The 18,497-nt window shown below is 50.6% G+C and overlaps 1 protein-coding gene across 1 annotated transcript; it reads right to left on the bottom strand.

Annotated features, from left to right (window-relative positions):
- Nucleotides 1-203: 203 nt before the first annotated feature.
- On the bottom strand, nt 204-6,916 carry ATN1 (atrophin 1). Its single transcript, XM_084295475.1, has 9 exons — nt 6,875-6,916; nt 6,541-6,678; nt 6,067-6,180; nt 3,200-5,211; nt 2,897-3,119; nt 2,092-2,809; nt 1,310-1,453; nt 852-1,032; nt 204-318 (listed from the first exon to the last, which is right to left on the bottom strand). The coding sequence occupies exons 1-9, from the start codon at nt 6,899-6,901 to the stop codon at nt 285-287; spliced, it is 3,591 nt and encodes a 1,196-aa protein (XP_084151601.1). The 5' UTR covers nt 6,902-6,916; the 3' UTR covers nt 204-284.
- Nucleotides 6,917-18,497: the final 11,581 nt, after the last annotated feature.

Below are 18,497 nucleotides of genomic sequence, written 5' to 3'. Positions count from 1 at the left end.
GGCTCTTCACGACGCTGGTTTCAGTCACTTCAGAGCCGTGCCGAAATCACGTGCCAGTCACTTTGTGTTGGTTGCTGGCGTTTCGATCCCTCCCTGTTTCCTTTTCTCCACTCTCTGCTCCCAGGATGCCATCCTCCACTTTGGTCCCATCCTCTCTTGCAGTCTGCTGCCTGGTAGGATCAAGATGTGTAACTCCGCAGCTTCCCCTCCCCCGGGATTTGGCTGATTGATTGCTCCTCTTCAGAGAAAGACATGAGGATGTCGTGTTGACACTAGGAGTCCATTTAAAGGGGTTTGTCACTTTCTTTCTTCAGGTGACTAGGAGAAAGACGAACAAAGTGATTATGAGAGACAAGACACGGGGAGAAAAGACGTAGTATTGTGCACTGCCTTTTGCTAGCCTAGTCCTGCATGACAGTGCAGATTTGGAAAACCCTGCAAATCTTTAACGTAAGAGGTGCTACCCAAAACATAAAACACTGCATTTCTCTCCCAACATGCTTCCCTGTGCACTCGTGAATGTCTCATCTTGGTAAAAGCATGCCAAAATGAACATTTGGTATTTTGGCACAGGTATAATTCACAATTGTATTATCACGTGTGAAACGTGCTGGTTTCCCCCCTGCTGAGGATGGGAGCTGCAACCCCACAACAACCTCTATCCAACAGCGACCTCCCTTAGGGGGCTGTGCCCCATAGCAAGCAACCCCTGCACCCAGCGTGGGGCCATGCTGGAGCCACCCACCCACCAGGGAGGGTCAGGGCCACGTTCCCCTCTTCTGCCCTCCTCAGGCCAAGGCTGGCCAGCATTAGGATGTGAGCAAAGAGCGTTGTGTGAGCGGGTCACGCACCTGTAGTAATCCTCCTGCGTGGGGAGCGGCACTCCGTGCAGAGGGTGGTGGGCGTGCAGCCACTGCTGCTGCTCCAGGGCCAGGCGCTGCAGCTCGGCTGACTGCGCGTGCATGGCCTGGAGCTGGTGTGCTGCTGACATGGGCGCAGAGAGAGACCCCGGCAGGTCCCTGTAGGGTGCAGCTGCAACCACAAAGGAGAGAACGAACAAGTTAATGGAACAGCCCCGTCCTTGCCCATGGTCCCACAGCTCAGTCCAAGCTCTTAATCTTCCAGCCCTGCCAATGTACAGGACTCACTCATCCCCTGATACTGCACGCCTGTCCTACGCCATCCCAGAGCTCTGTCTCTCTATAATAAACCTTCGCTGGGTCTCACAACCCCCTCGAGACCACCCTGCCCCTTGGAGCTCTGCTGATGCTCTTCCAAGGAGACCAGCAGACCCCACCAGCACTCTTACCGAAAAGCTGGTGGCGCAGCACTTCGTTCTCATGTAGGGGGTGAGGGAGGAGAGGGTTGGGGATGGTTCCAGCTGGGTACGGTATCCGAGTGAGATGCGATCCCGAGGCAAGTGGGTCAATAAGAGGGTGAACAGAGGCTGAGGCTGGGAAGGAAAGACATCAGAAATCAATTGTCCCATGCTTTGTAAGCCACACAGGGAAGGCGCAACAATGAAACAGACGTGGAGATGGTCGTTTTGTGTTAGGGGTGGAATGAATGACTTCAGCGCCAGGCAATGCAGTAACATCTCCTTTTGCCTGCACTGAATTTCACACGAAGCAGTCTGGCATAGCTCTGTCCCCGTACTCCTCAGGGAGAAACACCGATCCCTAGAGCCAGTGCTGCAGTGACCTGCAAGTCTGCACCCAAAAGCAAAATCCTATTATATAAAAAAAACCCTACTCTTTCTAGTGTTTTGGACTCGCTGCCAGGCCATTAATTTGTACCTGTTGCCACCTCCGCGTAGTTGTGGACGATGAGCATGGGTGCCTGTGACTCAGCTACCAGACCCCACTGCCATCTCCCAGTACCTCAGCAGGCACAGCACTCTTTTATATTATAGTCTGGACTTTGTTTCCGTGAGATTTGCATCACTAAACTGCTTTTGCCCCACTGCCCCGTAGGACGAGGAAATGGGACTACACCTCACTTCTGAGGTCGGTGTCTTTGGCGGGATGGGAGTGTGGAGGAGGCCAAATGACCATGAAGTTGACCCTTCCTGGCTGAAGAGGTGGCCCTTACCTGCGTGTATGGCATCCTGCTGGTGGAGGTGGAGGTGGGAGTGGATGTGGGAATGCTGATGGTGATGGGGCGTCACGTTGAGCATCTGCAGCCGGGCCAGCGGGTCGTTGCTGAGGGCGGCCACCCGCTCGGCATGCTGCCGCTCGGCCGCCAGCCGCTCGGCGTAGGACATGTCGGGGCGCAGGGTCGGGCCGGCTGCCAGCGCCAGCCTCTCCCGCTCCAAGTGGCCCAGCCCTGGGTGGAAGGGAAAAGCGGGATGAAGGCCGGGGGCCGTCTGCAGACTCAGCCCGCCGTGGCGTGGGAAGGGATCCATGGCGGCAGCCGGCACGGCGTGGAGCTGCTCCAGCTCGGCCGGCTTGACCTCAAACCCAGGCTTGAGGCGCTCGCGCAGGTCGCGGTCCCGCAGGTCCCGCTCGCGGGCTTCCCTCTCCCTCAGCTCTCGCTCCCGCGTGGCCGGGTCGCTGCTGTAGATGGCCGGCACGTTGTAGCCCAGCAGGCCCGGGTCGACGGCGCCCAGCGGCACGTAGAAGGGGTGGTTGCGGTTGCTGGGGGACATGACGTGGGGCCGGGCGTACTCGCTGAGCGTGCGGAGCGCCGGGGTGTCGGGGCCCAAGTAGGGCGGCACGGTGGCGACGGCGCTGCCCTGCTCAAAGGAGGGGCGGTGCGGGACGGGACCGAGGGACGAGCACTCCACCGGCCGGCCCTCCTGGGCCATCTTCTGCAAGACAGCAGAGAAACAACGTCAGGGTCCCAGCAGGGAGCCAGCAAGGGCGTCCTCGAGCGTGGGTTTTGCCCCCACACCTACCACGCTCCTCTCCAGCTCCCGCTCCTTCTCCCGCTCCCGTTCCTTCTCTCGCTCCCGCTCGCGCTCCCGCTCCTTCTCCTCCCGCGCCTTCTGCTCGGCCTCTCTCCGCACTTTCTCCACCAAGTCCGCCCTCTTCTTGGCCAGCTTGGAGCCGTCCAGGGGCACGAAGTACAGGTCCGTGCGGGAGCAGGAGTTGAAGCCGCGGTCCAGGTGCTTGTTGAACCTGGGAACCAGAAGGGAAGCGTGTGGCTATGGCAGGGGGACAGGGCATGGGGACAGGGATGGGGACCCCGCTGTCCCCACCTGGCCGACTGGCTGGCGTGACTCGGCACGTCCACCACCTTGGGGGGCGGCGATGGGCTGCGAGCGGGTGGCACGGGGCTCTCCGGGGGCTCGTACTCCTCCGACGGCTCCTGCTTGATCTGGGCAGCACTGAGCGGCAGCGGGGGTGGCGGGGGGGCTGGGGCAGCCATGGTCCCCGCCAGCGGTGGGCCAGGAGGGGCTGGCGAGGGGGCTTTGTAGCCGCCAGCCACGGGGGAGGAGGCCACACGGTAGCCCGGAGGGGTCGCTGCCCGGAAAGGGGCAGCCGAGGAGGCTGGGGGAGAGCCTGGCTTGTAGGGTGCAGGGGGTTGGAAGGTGGGGACGGGGGAAGCCGCCCGCTTCCCGTATGGGGCCACGGCTGAGGGGGGCACTGGGGGTGAGATGGTCTTGTAGGGGGCCGTGGAGGGGGAGGCCATGGTGGCGATGACGGTGGAGAGGGTGGTGGCCGCGGAGGTGACCGGAGGGCCAGCCCCGTGGGCTGGGGAGGGGGGCGGCGGCGGGGGGAAGGTGTAGGTGGCAGGGCTCTGCCCCTGGGGGTGAGTGCACATGGCGGGGTAGCTGCCCTGGGAAGAGGTGGAGGAAGAGGAGGAGGAAGAGGAGGAGGAGGAAGAAGAGGAGGAAGAGGAGGAGGAGGAGGAAGGAGCGGTGGCAGAGGGAGCCTGGCTATAAGTGGCCTGGCTATGGGGAGGGTAGAGGCGCAGCCCGTAGGTGGCATGAGAAGGGTGATGGCTGCTGGACTCCAGGGCGTGGGGATAGCCCCCCGAGGATGGCGGGGGGGCCGCCGCTGCTGCTGGGGAGACCCCCCCGCCGCTCCCGTGGCCGTGGTGGTGCTGCTGGGGCGGCTGCTGGTGATGGGGAGACTGACTGGGGAAGGAGGCAGCGGGGTGGGAGCTGGCATTGCCCAGGGGGCGGCTGTAGGGGGGCGGCCCCTGGCTCCAGACAGGCTGGGAGGGCAGGGAGGGCTGCGTGTATTTGGGGGGCTGGCTGGACACCGAGAGACCACTGGGCGGGGGGAAGGAGTGCCCGTAGGAGGCTGTGTAACTGGGCAGGGGCTGGGCTGGGGAGGGCTGAGGGTACTGGGCGGAGGAGCTGGAGGTTGGCAGAGGTGGAGGGGCGTAGGGGTAGCGCGAGGGGGCCAGGGGCTGCGCCTTGTCCTGCCCCATGCCGTGGGGCGACGGGAGGTGCCCGCTCAGAGCCTGCCCCGCCATCCCCGGGGAGCTGGAGGCGGCCCCCACGTTGTTGAGGGGGCGCAGGGCCGGCGGGGGTGGCAGGTTGGCAGAGACGTGGGGGAAGGAAGGCGCCGAGGCCGGGGGGGCAGCCGGGGGGTTGACCGGGGATGTCTTCTGAGGGGGCAGCCCCCCAGCCACCGAGGCCAGCGAGATGGGGGTGGTGGGCGGCGGGTTGTGCTTGGTGCCAAGGGTCTGCTCGCGACCCCCTGGTGCTGAGAGCCCACCTGCGCCGCTGGCTATTTTGGCCCCAACCTGAACCACGTTGGCCGTGGGGTAGAGAGGAGCGTGGGTGGAGGAGGAGGAAGAGGAGGAGGAAGAAGAGGAGGAGGAAGAGGAAGAAGAGGGGGCAGAAGAGGCTGCAACCGCAGAGGAGGAGGAGGTGGGTGTCTGTGGGGCTTGAGCCTGGAAAATTCGGGAGGCCTGGCCCTCCAGCTGGGGGTGGTAGGGGCCCACAGGGGGGCCCTGGGGGTGGACCTCGCCTGGGAGACCAAAGCCAGGCTCAGGTGGCCGGGCCAGGTTGTCGGGAGGGGGTGCAACCGGAGGGCTCTGGGGGAAGAGCGGAGGGTGGTGGTAGGAGTGCGACGGCCCCTGGGACAGCACGGAGGAGGAGTCGGAGTCATTCTCCACGCTGCCGGGGCTGTAGACGCTGGGCGAGGTGCTCCTGTTATCCTGGTCGATGTCCCGCGGGTCGCTGCTCATCTCGTCGTTGAAGCTGTGGCCATCGAGGCTGTCAACATCGGACGGGGATGGAGGACAGGGTAGCTCCTGAAGCAGAAGGAGGAAGCAGAAGTTAGGCGGTCTCCCAGACCACACACCTGAGGAGGAGTTGATGCGTGACTTATATTCGGAGGTGCAGGTAAGTGTTAGAGATGAGGCTGAGAATTAACACATATAAAAGGTCCCAGCACCACTGGGAATGGGCCATTGGCCAAGGCACAGCCTGGTGCTACCAGCAGGTGGCACAAAGCAGCACACACGCAGCCCCTAGACCCACAGTGGCTCTTCCCCTTCATGCACGGCTTTCCTCATCACCTCCCTTCCTCGGCAAGGAGACCTGTTCCCGTTTCCCCCCTGAGCATGTCCTCTCTCTGCCTCACTCCTTACCAGCTCTTCTGTGCTTCCAGTTCCCCGCTCCAGTTCCCTACATGAGCTGAGGCTTCCTCCAGCTGCCCGATCACTGACTCAGCCCAGCGCTGGCCTTTCAGGAAAGCCCTGCTTTAACTACACATAGCGCAGGGCTGGGCAGATTTTGCACATTTTGGGGCTGGTACAACACCCCCTGGAGCATCTGTGGTTTGCATTGTTCTGCAGGAGCAATAGAGGTAGAGTCCAACCTGACAGAAAGCTGCATGCAGAGCCAGTGGGTGACCCAGCTCCTGCCACAGAGGCAGGGCACACAGCAGTTCCCCTCAGACAAGGCTAAATAAAGAAAGAGAATTTCCATCTGCTTGGTTATCACTTTTGGTGGCTTTTCTGCAGCCACATGTCGCTTAGGCTCTGCCTGTAGAGCAAAACCCGAGGTGCCAGGGCTCCCCAGCAGCCAGAATCTCAAGCTAGGCGGGCGTGAGCAGCACAGGTAGGGCCCAGGATGTGCCAGTAACCACTGCAGTCAGAACTCACCTCGGTTTTGGTCTTTTTGGGAGCATTGCTGTCCTCCCCCTCGCTCTCCGAGATCTCTTCCGTTCGCCCCTGCTTGCTGCCTTTGGGGGTGCAGGATTCCTCCACCCGGCCTTTCTGTAAGGGAGAGCAGGAGAACAGGGAGGTGGGAGGGCCACAGGAAGACTTCCCACCCTGCCAGGGCTTCCCAGCCCACAGCAGGAGAGACACAGCCACCACCACGCCTGTACTGCAGAGCTTAGCAGACAGAGGGGCATAGTAGGATGCAGCAGTGAGCCAGAGAAAGGCAGAAATCAGTACTAAAAAGAGCAGGTGAGACTGAAAACTGGTTCGTAGGAAATATCGGGAAGTGCAGGGTGCTGAGGACAAAAAGGCTCCACCCATTGCAGGTAGCTAACCCAGCATGGGCTGTATAGTAGATCCCATATGGTCCATATGGCTGGATCCCCCCCAGGCTCGCCTCCCAGCTTATACTACCTTTGTCGCTTGTCGGGACTTCTCAGCTTTGCCATCACTGCTGGAGGTGCTGACGCCACCGGGGGAAGCTCGACCCCGTGTCCTGAGCTCCTCTCGGGGCCCTGGAGTCTCTTTCTTCCGTCCACTCCGCATTGACATCTAGGGAGGGATGATCAGATCAGTCCCGCTTTGCACCTTGCTCCACTCCCGCCCCGTCTCCTAGCCTCCCAAAGCCCCGGACCCTTGGCCTTGGGACTCCACCACACCAAACTCAGGGTCACTGTCTTTGCTGTGAGCCTCAGTCCCACCCCACTGCTCCTGCTGGGGTCCCAGCTCCCTCTCCCACCCCATGTACCGAGTCCTTGTTCTGTCGGGTCTTCATTCTTTTGGGTGCGGGACCCCCATTCTCCTTGGCCCGGTTTGATGAAAACATAAATTTTTATCGCTCTGCAGCTCCCTTCTGCTCTTTCTGGGGAGACTGAGATGGGAAAGTGCAAGTCTTCTGGAACAGAGGGCTTACACCAGCAGGGCAACGAGATCCTGGTGTGTACTGAAAGGCAGACAAGGAGATAGGAGGGGAGAAAGAGTGAGTATGCTGTGGGACATCCTTTTGTGGTTTGTTATAGTAGAAACGTGACAAAATTATTACTGCTTCTTTTGTTATTATTCACAGATGCAAGGATCTTTACCAAGAATGCAATAAACCTTCCCATCAGTAGGGGAAAAGATTTGGCTGCTGTCATCTCTGATTTCCAATTTCTAGGACTGAGACACAAAATGCAAGGCAGTCATGATGCAAGAATGTTTTGGAGGAAGCAGGGAGGAATGGTTATCAGTATGTTGATTTTTCCCTGAAAACATTTTAGCATTTCCATTTCCTTGTTTATTTGATCTTAAAAGAGAGATGGTAAAAAATAAAATAAAAAAGGAGAATGCTTTAAAAAGATCCTAATGGCTATTTTTCTAACTTCAGAAGCCCCTTTTTGCACTCATCGTTAGTGCAGTAAGTTACACTATCCCTAACTCACCATGTGCTGTCATTAGCTAACTCTGTAATGAGCCCCCCAAAGTCTTTGCTGCAAAGAATATTGTACAGCCCTGGCCTCCCTAGAGCACACGCACATGCACACATGTACCAGCATCTTATGCAGAAAATGTGACGAGTCCTGCTCATGCTGTTCAGAGTGCAAAGTACACAAATAGGTGCAAGAATTATACATTTAGCTTTGACTTTGCATGATGTGAAAATAATCAACACTAGGTTGGAGCATCTCCTTGGGCCTCCTTCCTCCCCGTACACTGGGCTGTTTCTCTGTGTACCAGAAATGCACAGCACATCCTTGCACTTTGCAACAGGAGGAAGATTTCCAAGCTCCCTCTGAATAAGCCTGCAGATTTGTGCTGTGTCCTGAAAGTGCAGGTATTTAGATATTTAACACCTCATGATGCCACACAGCTCCTAGTTCAGAGTATGCAAGCACCATGATGGTGTTAGCCCAGGAATTGGGCCGGGGTGTTTCAGTACTGCTGCTACTGAAACCAGTTTGCATGGCTCCAGTTCAGGACCCTTTGCATTGCCCCACACAGCAGAGGTGGAACCAAAAACACTGTCCTCCCCCAGCCTGTTGTGTGAGCTCCCCTACCCAGCATCTGGGATGGACAATCTGCAAGATGATGAAATGTGTCCCACAGATGAGGCAACAGGAGAACATATCCACTTACATCTTTTGTGTTATATGCTCTGCCCTGGAAGCATTTGGAGTAAGTGCAAGACCACCTGAAGGTTGGGACTCCTAGAGGCCATGCCAGATCTGAAAAGATCGGCTTCTAGCCAGCCAGTGCTGGAGTCTGGATGCATTTCTCAAAAGGGAGCTGAACCCAGGGATCAAAGGAAAGGTATGGGATGGATGGGAAAGCTCCTGATGCTGCTGTAAAGTAATTACCCTGACCTGCCTCCTATGGGGTTCCTCATCTTCCCTGGCCAACACCAAGACACACTCATACAGAAGGTACTTGGGAAGAATGGGGGACTGTTTGTTTTAATTTCATTAATATTTTATCTGACCCTCACCACGAAGGCCTCAGGGGACTCATCCAGCATTAATTCCCCCACACAACAATTCATTAGCTTAGATCTCTTCTTTAATAGCAAAATAGTTCACATCGGTTGAAAACTGACCTAGCGGAGACAGAGCACTCTCCTGATCCCTGTGAACTGCCATCTTTCAACGCCTTGCTTTTCTGACATAATTTGGTCTTTGGTTGCTAATTCAGCCCGTTACACCACTGCTATACCCTATTCTAGATAAGCACCTAGATTTAACATTTCTGACGTGAAACGAGCACGATAAGGTGACCCAAGCTGCAGACAACCTCGGCACACGCCATGTTGGCAGCCTGCTGGTATCGGCTCGGCTCCGACCGAAGGCACAGCACTAGCAACAGCGCATTACTGACACCTTGCTGTGCCTTATTTCACATTCAGCAGCAATGCCACTCGCAGCTCCCACTCTGGGCATTGTCATGGGGTGCAGAGGTCTCACTTCGGCTCTCCAGTAGCTCCATAACAACAACGATGGTCTTCTGTCCAGAGAAGTAAATTGGAGAAATAATATGCAGGCAGCCACTTACTGGAACTTCCCTTTTTAAAGGAAATACCAACCCAGTATTTTTCTCTGCTGCTGCATACAGAGTACCAACAAAGCCAGAGGCAAACAGGTATATTTCAGTAGACAATAATTAATCACCGGGGCAGAAGTTTCTGCTACTTAGAGGGTTAAGGCTTTTCTAAAGCAGAATTGACCCATGCGCTATTTGGCGCAGCGTAGCATCAGCTGTGTCAGAGGTCAGAGCAGAGGATCACAGCGCTGCTTCTAATCTGAATGTGTGTGAAATAAAAGCAGTATGAGCCCTGACAATTAATAAACTGGCAAAACCTGGGTTACACCTAACTTCCCATTACAGAAGATACCTCTAAACGCCTCACGAGTTCTTACCGCTCTGTGGTTTTGGAAAGGAAATACTTGGCAGTGGTGCTGCCCAAATGGATAACCTTTTCCTGGCCCCGTGAAGCCCTTTATAGGCTTGATTGAGTTACGAGGCACTGCGAATTGCTGTTTTCTGTTTGTGTTTCACATAGCCCAGCTCGGCCTGGCACCCTGCCAAGGCCCCTCCATATTCTCCTGCAAGCCCTGGTGCGGCCTCCTGCACGCTCAACAGGCATCCCCCATGTGTCACCCAAAATGGATCCCTCTCCTCCTCCCTGCCCAGCTCCAGACGGGGCTCACCCCAGGACTGTCCAGATGAGGGGCTGCTCTGCTCTTGTGGGACCCGACAGACTCTGCCCCTCACAGTGCAGAGTGCCTCTTTCTTAGAAAGTTGCCTGAATGTCTGTCCGTGTTTCAGTATAGCATTTGCACATCAGATTGCGGTTCTGAGAAAATAAATGTTTATAGATGGCAGCAGAAGCAGAGGAAAGGGAAACAGTACCAGTTTGTCTAGGATGGGGGCACATGGGTATTGCCTATTTGTCATTTACAACCCCAGCCAAGCAGGGAGGCAACTTCAAGTGAGACAGGGAAGCCTGGGAGATGCCCCCAGGATACACCCAGGGCTGAAAGGCTTTGTCACTTTGGCTTGTGCCCAACAGGAGGGTCAGCTCCAGCACAGGCAGCCCAACTGCGGGGCCCCAGTCTGCTTGAGGAGGTTAAATGCCAGATGGGGTCCAGCTAGTCCTGCCTGGGTGTAATGGCAGGAGAAGGGAGGGCTGAAGCCTCCCAGTATCCACACCACTTAGGAAAAAGAGCTACCACAATTGTTACTTTATCAGCTTAACAAAATCAATCTGATCTTTTAGCAGAATTAAACATTCTCCTCTGCAATTCATTAGCTCCCATGTTCACATCCCTGTTTTTCTCTCCCTCCTTCTGCAAAGGGACAGGTCAGCACTGGAGGGAGCAATCAGGGTGGCAAAATGAACACAGCTGCCTTGTAACACATTGCAGATGCTGGCAACTGTCCTGAAAGCAAGATGGAATGATGTCCAATGGATCCCTCACGGCAGGTAAAGACCACTCAGAAGTGAGTGTCCACTGGAGCAGAATAGCCAGGGGACATGAACCTGAGGGTGAGAAGTCAGTAGCTGACCCATCTTACACTGCCCAGTGAGTAGTGATCCCAGGCAACACATTTTTAATTCCTGTCCCCATTTCCCATATCTATAAAACGGGGAGAGGATTCTCAGATTTAATTGGTGTTAACAACTGAGTGGTACCTTGAAAATATAAAGTTTTATCTACAGTACTGCTGTTAAACATCCTGACGTATGACATTTCTGAATGGCTAATTACCTGACTTCATGCTCAAACCCTGGTGTTTCAGCATAGGGCATGCAGGAGAGAGGGAAGGGAAAAGGTGCTGTGTTCAGTGTTAGATAGCAATAAATGAGTAGGTCAGGGTTCAGGCTGCATGTCACAGCCTTGTTGTCAATCCTTTGATACGTAGACTAAGTGTGACTCTACCGCAAAAGTGAAAACGTTTGTTTGAATTAACACATTAGGATGCCAAAATGGTAGAATACCAAGATGGCAGTGGGCAAATGCCTGTGGCTATCTTGGTTGTGAATATTCCCATGACTTGCAATTTTATTTTCTTTTAATGTAGTAACTTTTGTTATGAAGAAATATGTTTACGTGACACTGAATGAAAGGTAGCTATCGATGCAGACATATTTCTGTCTCCTATAGAGTAATTAATTACAACACTTGGTTGCAGGGGCTGTGAACTCAGGCTGGAGAGCAGATTAGTGAAGGACTAACATGGCAGACCTGGTCAAATGATCATACTCCAGTTAAAATTCTTGTCCAGTGGGAGAAGTTTAACTTCATCCCCCTCTCCAACATTACTGTGAAACTGGGGGATCCGTCTTGAGCCCAGGCTGAAGCCTAGTTTACAGCCCTCCCCACCCAAACTGCCAGGGCATCACAGCACCTCTGCAGGGAGACTTGGCAGCACCGTGTTGCATGGAAAATGTAGACTGAAATGCCACGCAACCACTGCCTGCGACGGACGTGGAAACTGCTGTTAGTGCTCAGAGATCAGGGTAGGTGAATTCTGTATAAAAACTGAGATGGTTTTCAATTTTTGTCATCTTCTGTAAATAAATCAGTTTTATGTTAGCAATGTACTGGAATTTCATTGCATTCTTCTAGGTAAACTAAATTCACCAAAACATCACTATAAAATAGGTCACTATGAAATGTTTTAAAATAAACTTAGCCAGTACATATAAATGTGAATTTTCATAAACTTCCTTCTGTTCCGAAGGTTAAATTACACAAATTTTAATACAAATTGTGATTGAACACTCTAGGGTTTAGATCTACCTACGTATGTCTAAAATAATACCTCCCATATGAAGCTGGAGCTCAACCTCAGCCAACAGGTTTGGCCCTTGTGTTTCATAACAACAGTGCTTGCTGACAAATTCACTTGTCATGCGACTGTAAAATAGTAAATGAAAATTAAAACGCTCCCGTTTCATGCAGTGATGCCAGATAAGAGTGCTAAAAGAAACTTTCATAGTGCTTCCAGCCTAAGGAGATAAAGCCAGTCTACTTTTTATTAAGTCTACGTTAATATTTTCTTTTCTTAATCCTGCGCAACCATGAGGTGTTAAAATGTTAGTTTGGGTATGAAAGCTGTAATTCTGGAACTTCTATTCAATGAAAAACATATCTGAGAATAACAAAATATTTTCTGATGAGCAGAGTGTAATAGATGGAAACAATTAGAGCTAGAGCAAGGTAATAAATAATAAAAACATTCATGCATTTAACAATAGCTTAATTTACAGTATAGAAGAGGATATTAATTTTTGCAAAAGCAACTGAAAATAAAATTTGATTCACTAAATGAAGGTTGGATGTACTAAAGAAGGTTACATTAATCGTAAAATGATTCCTGAGGGCACACTAAAATGACTGTAAGTATGCAACAGATTTACTTTAAAATCTCAGTAGAATTATACAGCCTCCCCAGAGGAGGGACTCTGGATCACTGGGAGATACGGGCTGGCAGAGGCCAGCGGAGGACCACAAAATGCAACACTGGAAGTGGGATGGAGGCCAACACATGATTCAGAGAAAGGACACACCACACTCTCCATGTTCATTATTTTAGGAAGCGTAGCACCTTCTGTATTTGCAATGCCTGAGTAAACCTTACCTCTGGAACTGTTTAAGGGTCTACTGTAACATACAACCTCCCGCTCTCTCTATATATAAATTTCCCTTTACGAAGGAATGCAAAGTAAATCACTCAAAGACATCGGAGGCCAGCTGCCCAGGGACAGAGAAGATTTCAGCTGGAAGGGACCTCTGGAGGCCTCTACTCCAAACCCCTGCTCACAGATGGGATGGGCTGGCACCAAATCTAGACGGGGTTGCTCAGGACCCTCTCCAGGCAAGTCCCAAATAACGCAAAGCGTGAAGCTTCCCCAGCTGGCCTGGGACACCCATTCCAGTGCTGAATTACCCTTGGAGGCAGGAGAAGGGGTTCATTATCTCCAGCTATAAATTCCTTGTTGCAGCTTCTTGGAGATTGCTGATAACTTAGCAGCTGCAGGACATACATACGAACACAGTCATACCATCCATCCAACCCTTCCGTAACAGGCCAATGGATGTCAAGCATGGTCACTCCTTTCTGCAAAGACAAACGTTGTTCTGAAGCTGGCAGAGGGAGGCCCAGGCCAGGATATGACTCTCTGCTCAGACCCTCAGTCCCAGGCAAACTAGTCAGTGTGGAGAAGAGCTCAGGAGCTAAAAGGATCAAACTCTGTAAATGGATTTGAATGAATGAAGTGCTGAAAGTATCAGCATAGACGGAAGAAAGGATGAGAGCTGACTGTGGAGAACTGCAGAAGGATTTTCCAAGAGGAGTGACTGGGCAAATAAATGGCATGTGAACTTCCATCTGGGCAAATATAAAGCAATGTACATGGAGAAAAAAACAACGCCATCTCCACATATAAAATGACTGACTCTGAACTGACCAGTGCCATTCAAGAGTGATACCCTTGGGGTATGAGAGGCAGACCCATGAAAATGTCACCTTGGCATTCAGCAGCCATCAAGAGAGCAAACTACATGGTAGAAATTCCTGGGAAATGAACTGAAAAACAAAACAGAGAATGCCATTGTGCACTTGCATAAACCCATGGTTTGCTCACATCTTGAAACGTGCACGCAGTTTTGCTCTTTCCACGGAAACTAGAAAGGGCATTGAAGAGGCATGACTGAGTGAGCTAGACATCTCTGTCCAGAAAAAAAAAGGTTACCGAGAATGTGATCAGGGTCTGTAAAGCCACATATGAAAAGTAGAGGTTGGTTATGAAATATTTACTGTCTTTTCCATTACAAGAACTGAGGACCATCAAACGATGCTACAAAGTTCAAAGCTAAGAGAAAGAGATTGTTCTTCTTGAAATGAATGGTTGACTACATAATTTCTCAAAGGACATTGTGAGTGCCATACATTTGCATAGAGTCCAGGGGAGACTGGAGAGTTTCATGCAAGAGGGAATAACTGAAAATGGTTGGAAGCTGTAGGAGTATCAGGGGAAAATAGCATATGAACTTGCCTTAACTTACACTTTTTCCTAGGTATTTGACAGTGACCACTGCTGGGGCAGCGGGTTCTGGATGAGGTGGTCACTGGTATTTTTAAAAAAAAAAAAAAAAAAAAAAAAAGTTCAGCAGCATGAGGAGCTAAGTGATACACCGAGGAGAAGCAACAAACACTCCTGCCATAAGAACTTCTCTCAGAGTCTCTCTGATATGTACAAGACCTATAAAGACAATAATTTGTTAACAGAACAATATAAAAGCTGAGGTGATGCAATTATTGTCTGCAAAACAACAAAAATTAAACACAAGGTAGTTAGAAGGGGTATGTAAGCTAAGGGAGGAGGTTGGTATAAGAACAAATGGGTATGAAAGAAGCCACCGACAATTTTAAGATGGAAGTTAGAGGACTCTCAGACATTTGGTGAAGCTCTGAAACAGCTTTCCCTAGAGCATAACAAAGGTAAAATAAAATCTTTATATTTAACAAATACACATTTTTGATTCCCTGTTTCTACGAGTTTGTGACCAACAACGAAGCCAACGTGACAGCCATTTGTGCGAAGGCCAAGGCACCGAACAGGAAGTCGGACAGATGATGCAGAAGGGAGGGAGAGAAATAGGGCCAAGGAGATGGGCACGTGAAGAGTTGTACAGCAGGCCGGAGACAATGATAAGCTTTGAGTCACTCCCTTGCTTGGGATCCCACAGCTTGCCCTTGGTCTACAGACCTAGCCAAGTGAGATGGTCCTGCCCTCACTGTAGGGCTGAGAGAAGGGAAACCCAACAGTGTGTCACAGGAACGTTTACAAGGGAAGAGATCTTCGGAGGTCTCCACCCAATCCCCCTGTTCATAGCAAAATGCAAAGCTATGTGAGGTTGTCATGAACATCTCAGAGAACAGCTTCCACTGCCCCCCTGTGCTTGCACTGAACCACCCTTGGGAGGGAAGCAGAGGTTTTTGTCTTACATACATCAACAAGTTCATGGTGAACAACTGGCTTTAGTTCTTATGATTTTATAAACACACAAAACATGATGATTATGGCTGAGTCAAGGTCATGATACAACAAAATACTTGAAATCACAAACATCTAGAACTCTCTCTGATCCACAAAGAATTTAAAGCAACCAATTCGTGCCAAAATGCTGCCATCTACAGACACAGAATCTGCCTTACAGAATCACAGATCTAGGCCTCCACCTTTCACGTGGCCAGCTGAACCTGTAGGCATGGTTTTTACAGAATTAAGCCCAAACTGGACAGCCAGTGGAAAAGGCATAATGGCAAGTGAAACCGGTGCCCGAGATACTTTTAATGCCTTGGGTAATCTCTGTAAAGCAGCGCTTGACAACCTGTGAGCTGAAACTTGGTGCACAGCTATGGCATTGCATGACCTGTCGTGTCAAAAAGACCTTGTGGTGGATCCACTACCAAAAAGTAAGTACCCCAAAGCTCATCGCTGACAGACAACACAGAACGTGGTAGCTGGTGAAGGCATTGGCTGAACAAAGTTTGCAGAAACATGGATAAAGTTTACAGGTGGTGCTGAGGCAGGTTATACAGTAAATGATGGATGGGAAGCTCTGGCACCAACCAGTCGGCATTACTGTGGCAATGAGGTTGCATGGAAGACAAGCACATTGATTGTGGAAGATTTTTACATGAAGAACAGAAGAATGTAGAATGCTTTCAAGGATGAAGATTCAAGGATAAACAGAAACACTGAAAAGGCCTTGTAATTAACAACTGATAGCAAAATGAACACGAGTTCCCAGCACAAGACTTCTAAGGGGGTGCTCCTGAATGAATGATATCCACCAGAGCATAAAGACAGGAATATTCTTCAAGAACAGGAATACAGAGATGATTTTAACCTGAATATATATAGGATTGGCGGGACCATTATGGAGTAGTATGCGCAGTTCTAACCTGCATACTTCAGAAAGGATGCTGACAAATTGAAAGCTTCCTAAAAAGAACAATAAAGAAGATATGAGGTCTGATAACTCACCTTCCCCTTTACAATAAGAGCTTTAAGAAGCTCTATATATTTAGCTTATCAGAGAAAAGGTTAAAAGGTGATAACCATGGCCTAGGAGTATTATAAAGGAAGAAGATTTCTGATAGCAGAGGGCTCTTTAATCTACAAGCCAAAGACTACAGATCCAATGGATAGGAGCCGAAGCTAGACAAATTCCACACAGAAATAGCGTAAAATATGAAAAGTGGGATAGATTAATCACTTGAAAAACTTGCATAGGGATCTATCATAACACTGGAAGTCTTTCAAGAAGGTTTTTGTGTGTTTTTTTTTTTTTTCCTCTAAAAAAATGTTCCAACATTTTTTTTGAAAAAAACTCCAGGTGACATTCCCTTCCTTGTGCTGAGTAGGGGAGAGGACCAGCCAACTAACCAGAACAGGTTCTTTAATGTTAAAATCGTTAGAAGCCATACAGAGGTTGAGCAGGGGCTGGTCCTGGGTGAAACTGTACTTTGAAAGCAACAGTTGAACGACACATAAGGAAAGCTTGACAAGATAATCATGAGTGGATAAACCACTGTTCATAGAGAGTGGACTGTCTTAATGAGGTTGGCAAACTCTGAATAATTCTGAGGAAAATCACTTCATCGGATGCACTGCCTGAAAGAAAAACAGAAATGTATCCAGTATAATATCCTATAGATGTACTTTATATCCAATACACTACACTATATATATTCGAGTTAAAATTTAATATACAATACATTACAATGAGTATCTTATGTGATATATTATATATACTATTTTATGTATACTGCGATATATACACACACACAAATATATACATATAGTGTGTGTGTGCATCAGTATATATGACCAACTGCACAAAGAGAGAGATGAAGGTTGTTCAAACATAACCTTCACTTAAATGATCTATAACACAGAGAAACCTTGTGGAAGAAACAGGGTATCGCCAAGTGCCTTGTAAGGCAGGCAAGTACATGACTAAAATTTTCCAGCTAAACTGATCTATGATGAACAATGTCGCCAGGGCAAGAGACATGAAGATTGAAAGCAACCAGTTACTCTTCCTCAGCAAAACCCAGCCAGAACATCATTGGCTAAAATTGCTCAGAGAAGATATTGCTGTTACCCTTTGGTTTGTAGGTGAAAATACTGCCACAACAATCAATCAAACATTGATATTTTTACGGGAGACAATAACAAGTCTGTGTTTGCTGCCACAACAAACACCAAAAACAGACTGTAAGAAATTTCTGCAGGAGCATCATCAGAACTGGAAGGACAGCAATGCTTCTGAAGGGGTCATTTCCTCACGATACTGACTTGTGGGAAACTTTTAGTATATACAAAAATCCTCTCCCCCAAGAGCTCTAAGCACAAATTACCCACCCAGACTAAAGCAAAGGTGAAGCTCAAACCACTTGAGCTGGAAACATCCCCTTCCACTGCATCATCCTCCATGCACTTCACATGGAGGGTATGGGCTGCAGGCCCACAATTGCCCGCCACATGACTGGAAGGACAAAAAGACCCTTTGGTGTTCACCGTGACACAAAGAACAATAGGACATGTACCTGAGCAACCTGGCAACAGGTACACGACTGGGGGCCACCACAGCTTCAGTAACTCAGGCAAGGCTTTGAAATGGAGCACCTCGTGTTCAAGTTGACCCCACATGGAGTGCTGTGTTCAGCTCTGGGGCCCCCAGCACAAGAAGGACATGGAAGTATTAGAACGAGTCCAGAGCAGGGCCATGAAGATGATCACAGGGGTGGAGCACCTCTCCTGCGAAGACAGGCTGAGGGAGCTGGGGTTGTTCAGCCTGAAGGTGAGAAGGCTCCGGGGAGACCTTCCAATACCTAAAGGGGGCCTATAAGAAATCTGAGGAGGGACTCTTGGTCAGGAAGTGTAGCCATAGGACAAGAAGTAATGGCTTTAAGCTACAATAGGGTAGGTTTAGATTAGATATAAGGGGGAAATTATTTTCTATGAGGGTGGTGAGGCCCTGGCACAGGCTGCCCAGAGAAGCTGTAGATGCCCCATCCCTGGAAGTGTCCAAGGCCAGGCTGGATGGGGCTTTGAGCAACCTGTTGAAGTGGATGGTGGCCCTGCCCTTGGCAGGGGGGTTGTAATTAGGTGATCTCTAAGGTCTGTTCCAACCCAAACCATTCTATGATTCTATGGTAAGTTAAAATATTCACTGTGAGCAGACTCGGGCTGTGATCTCATGAACTAATTCCGCAGAAAATACTTACCCAAGGTGTAGCACAGTAGTTAAGACAGTGACTTTTTCAGAGTCATTAAGACAATGACTTTTTCACTTTTAAACATACTCTGAACTTGT

The sequence above is a fragment of the Netta rufina genome (genome assembly GCF_964035555.1).
Source record: "Netta rufina genome assembly, chromosome: 1".
Lineage (NCBI taxonomy): Eukaryota > Metazoa > Chordata > Aves > Anseriformes > Anatidae > Netta > Netta rufina.
The sequence above is the reverse complement of the archived record's forward strand: the minus strand, read 5'-3'. Positions and strand labels throughout refer to the sequence as shown.

Excerpts from the sequence above, each read along its gene's own strand:
- ATN1 (XM_084295475.1), bottom strand. The coding sequence starts at position 6,901 with ATGAAGACCCGACAGAACAAGGACTCG. Across the intron at positions 3,120-3,199 it reads CACGCCAGCCAGTCGGCCAG|GTTCAACAAGCACCTGGACC; the intron begins GTGGGGACAGCG and ends TCTGGTTCCCAG. Across the intron at positions 1,454-2,091 it reads GCAGGATGCCATACACGCAG|CCTCAGCCTCTGTTCACCCT; the intron begins GTAAGGGCCACC and ends TTTCCTTCCCAG.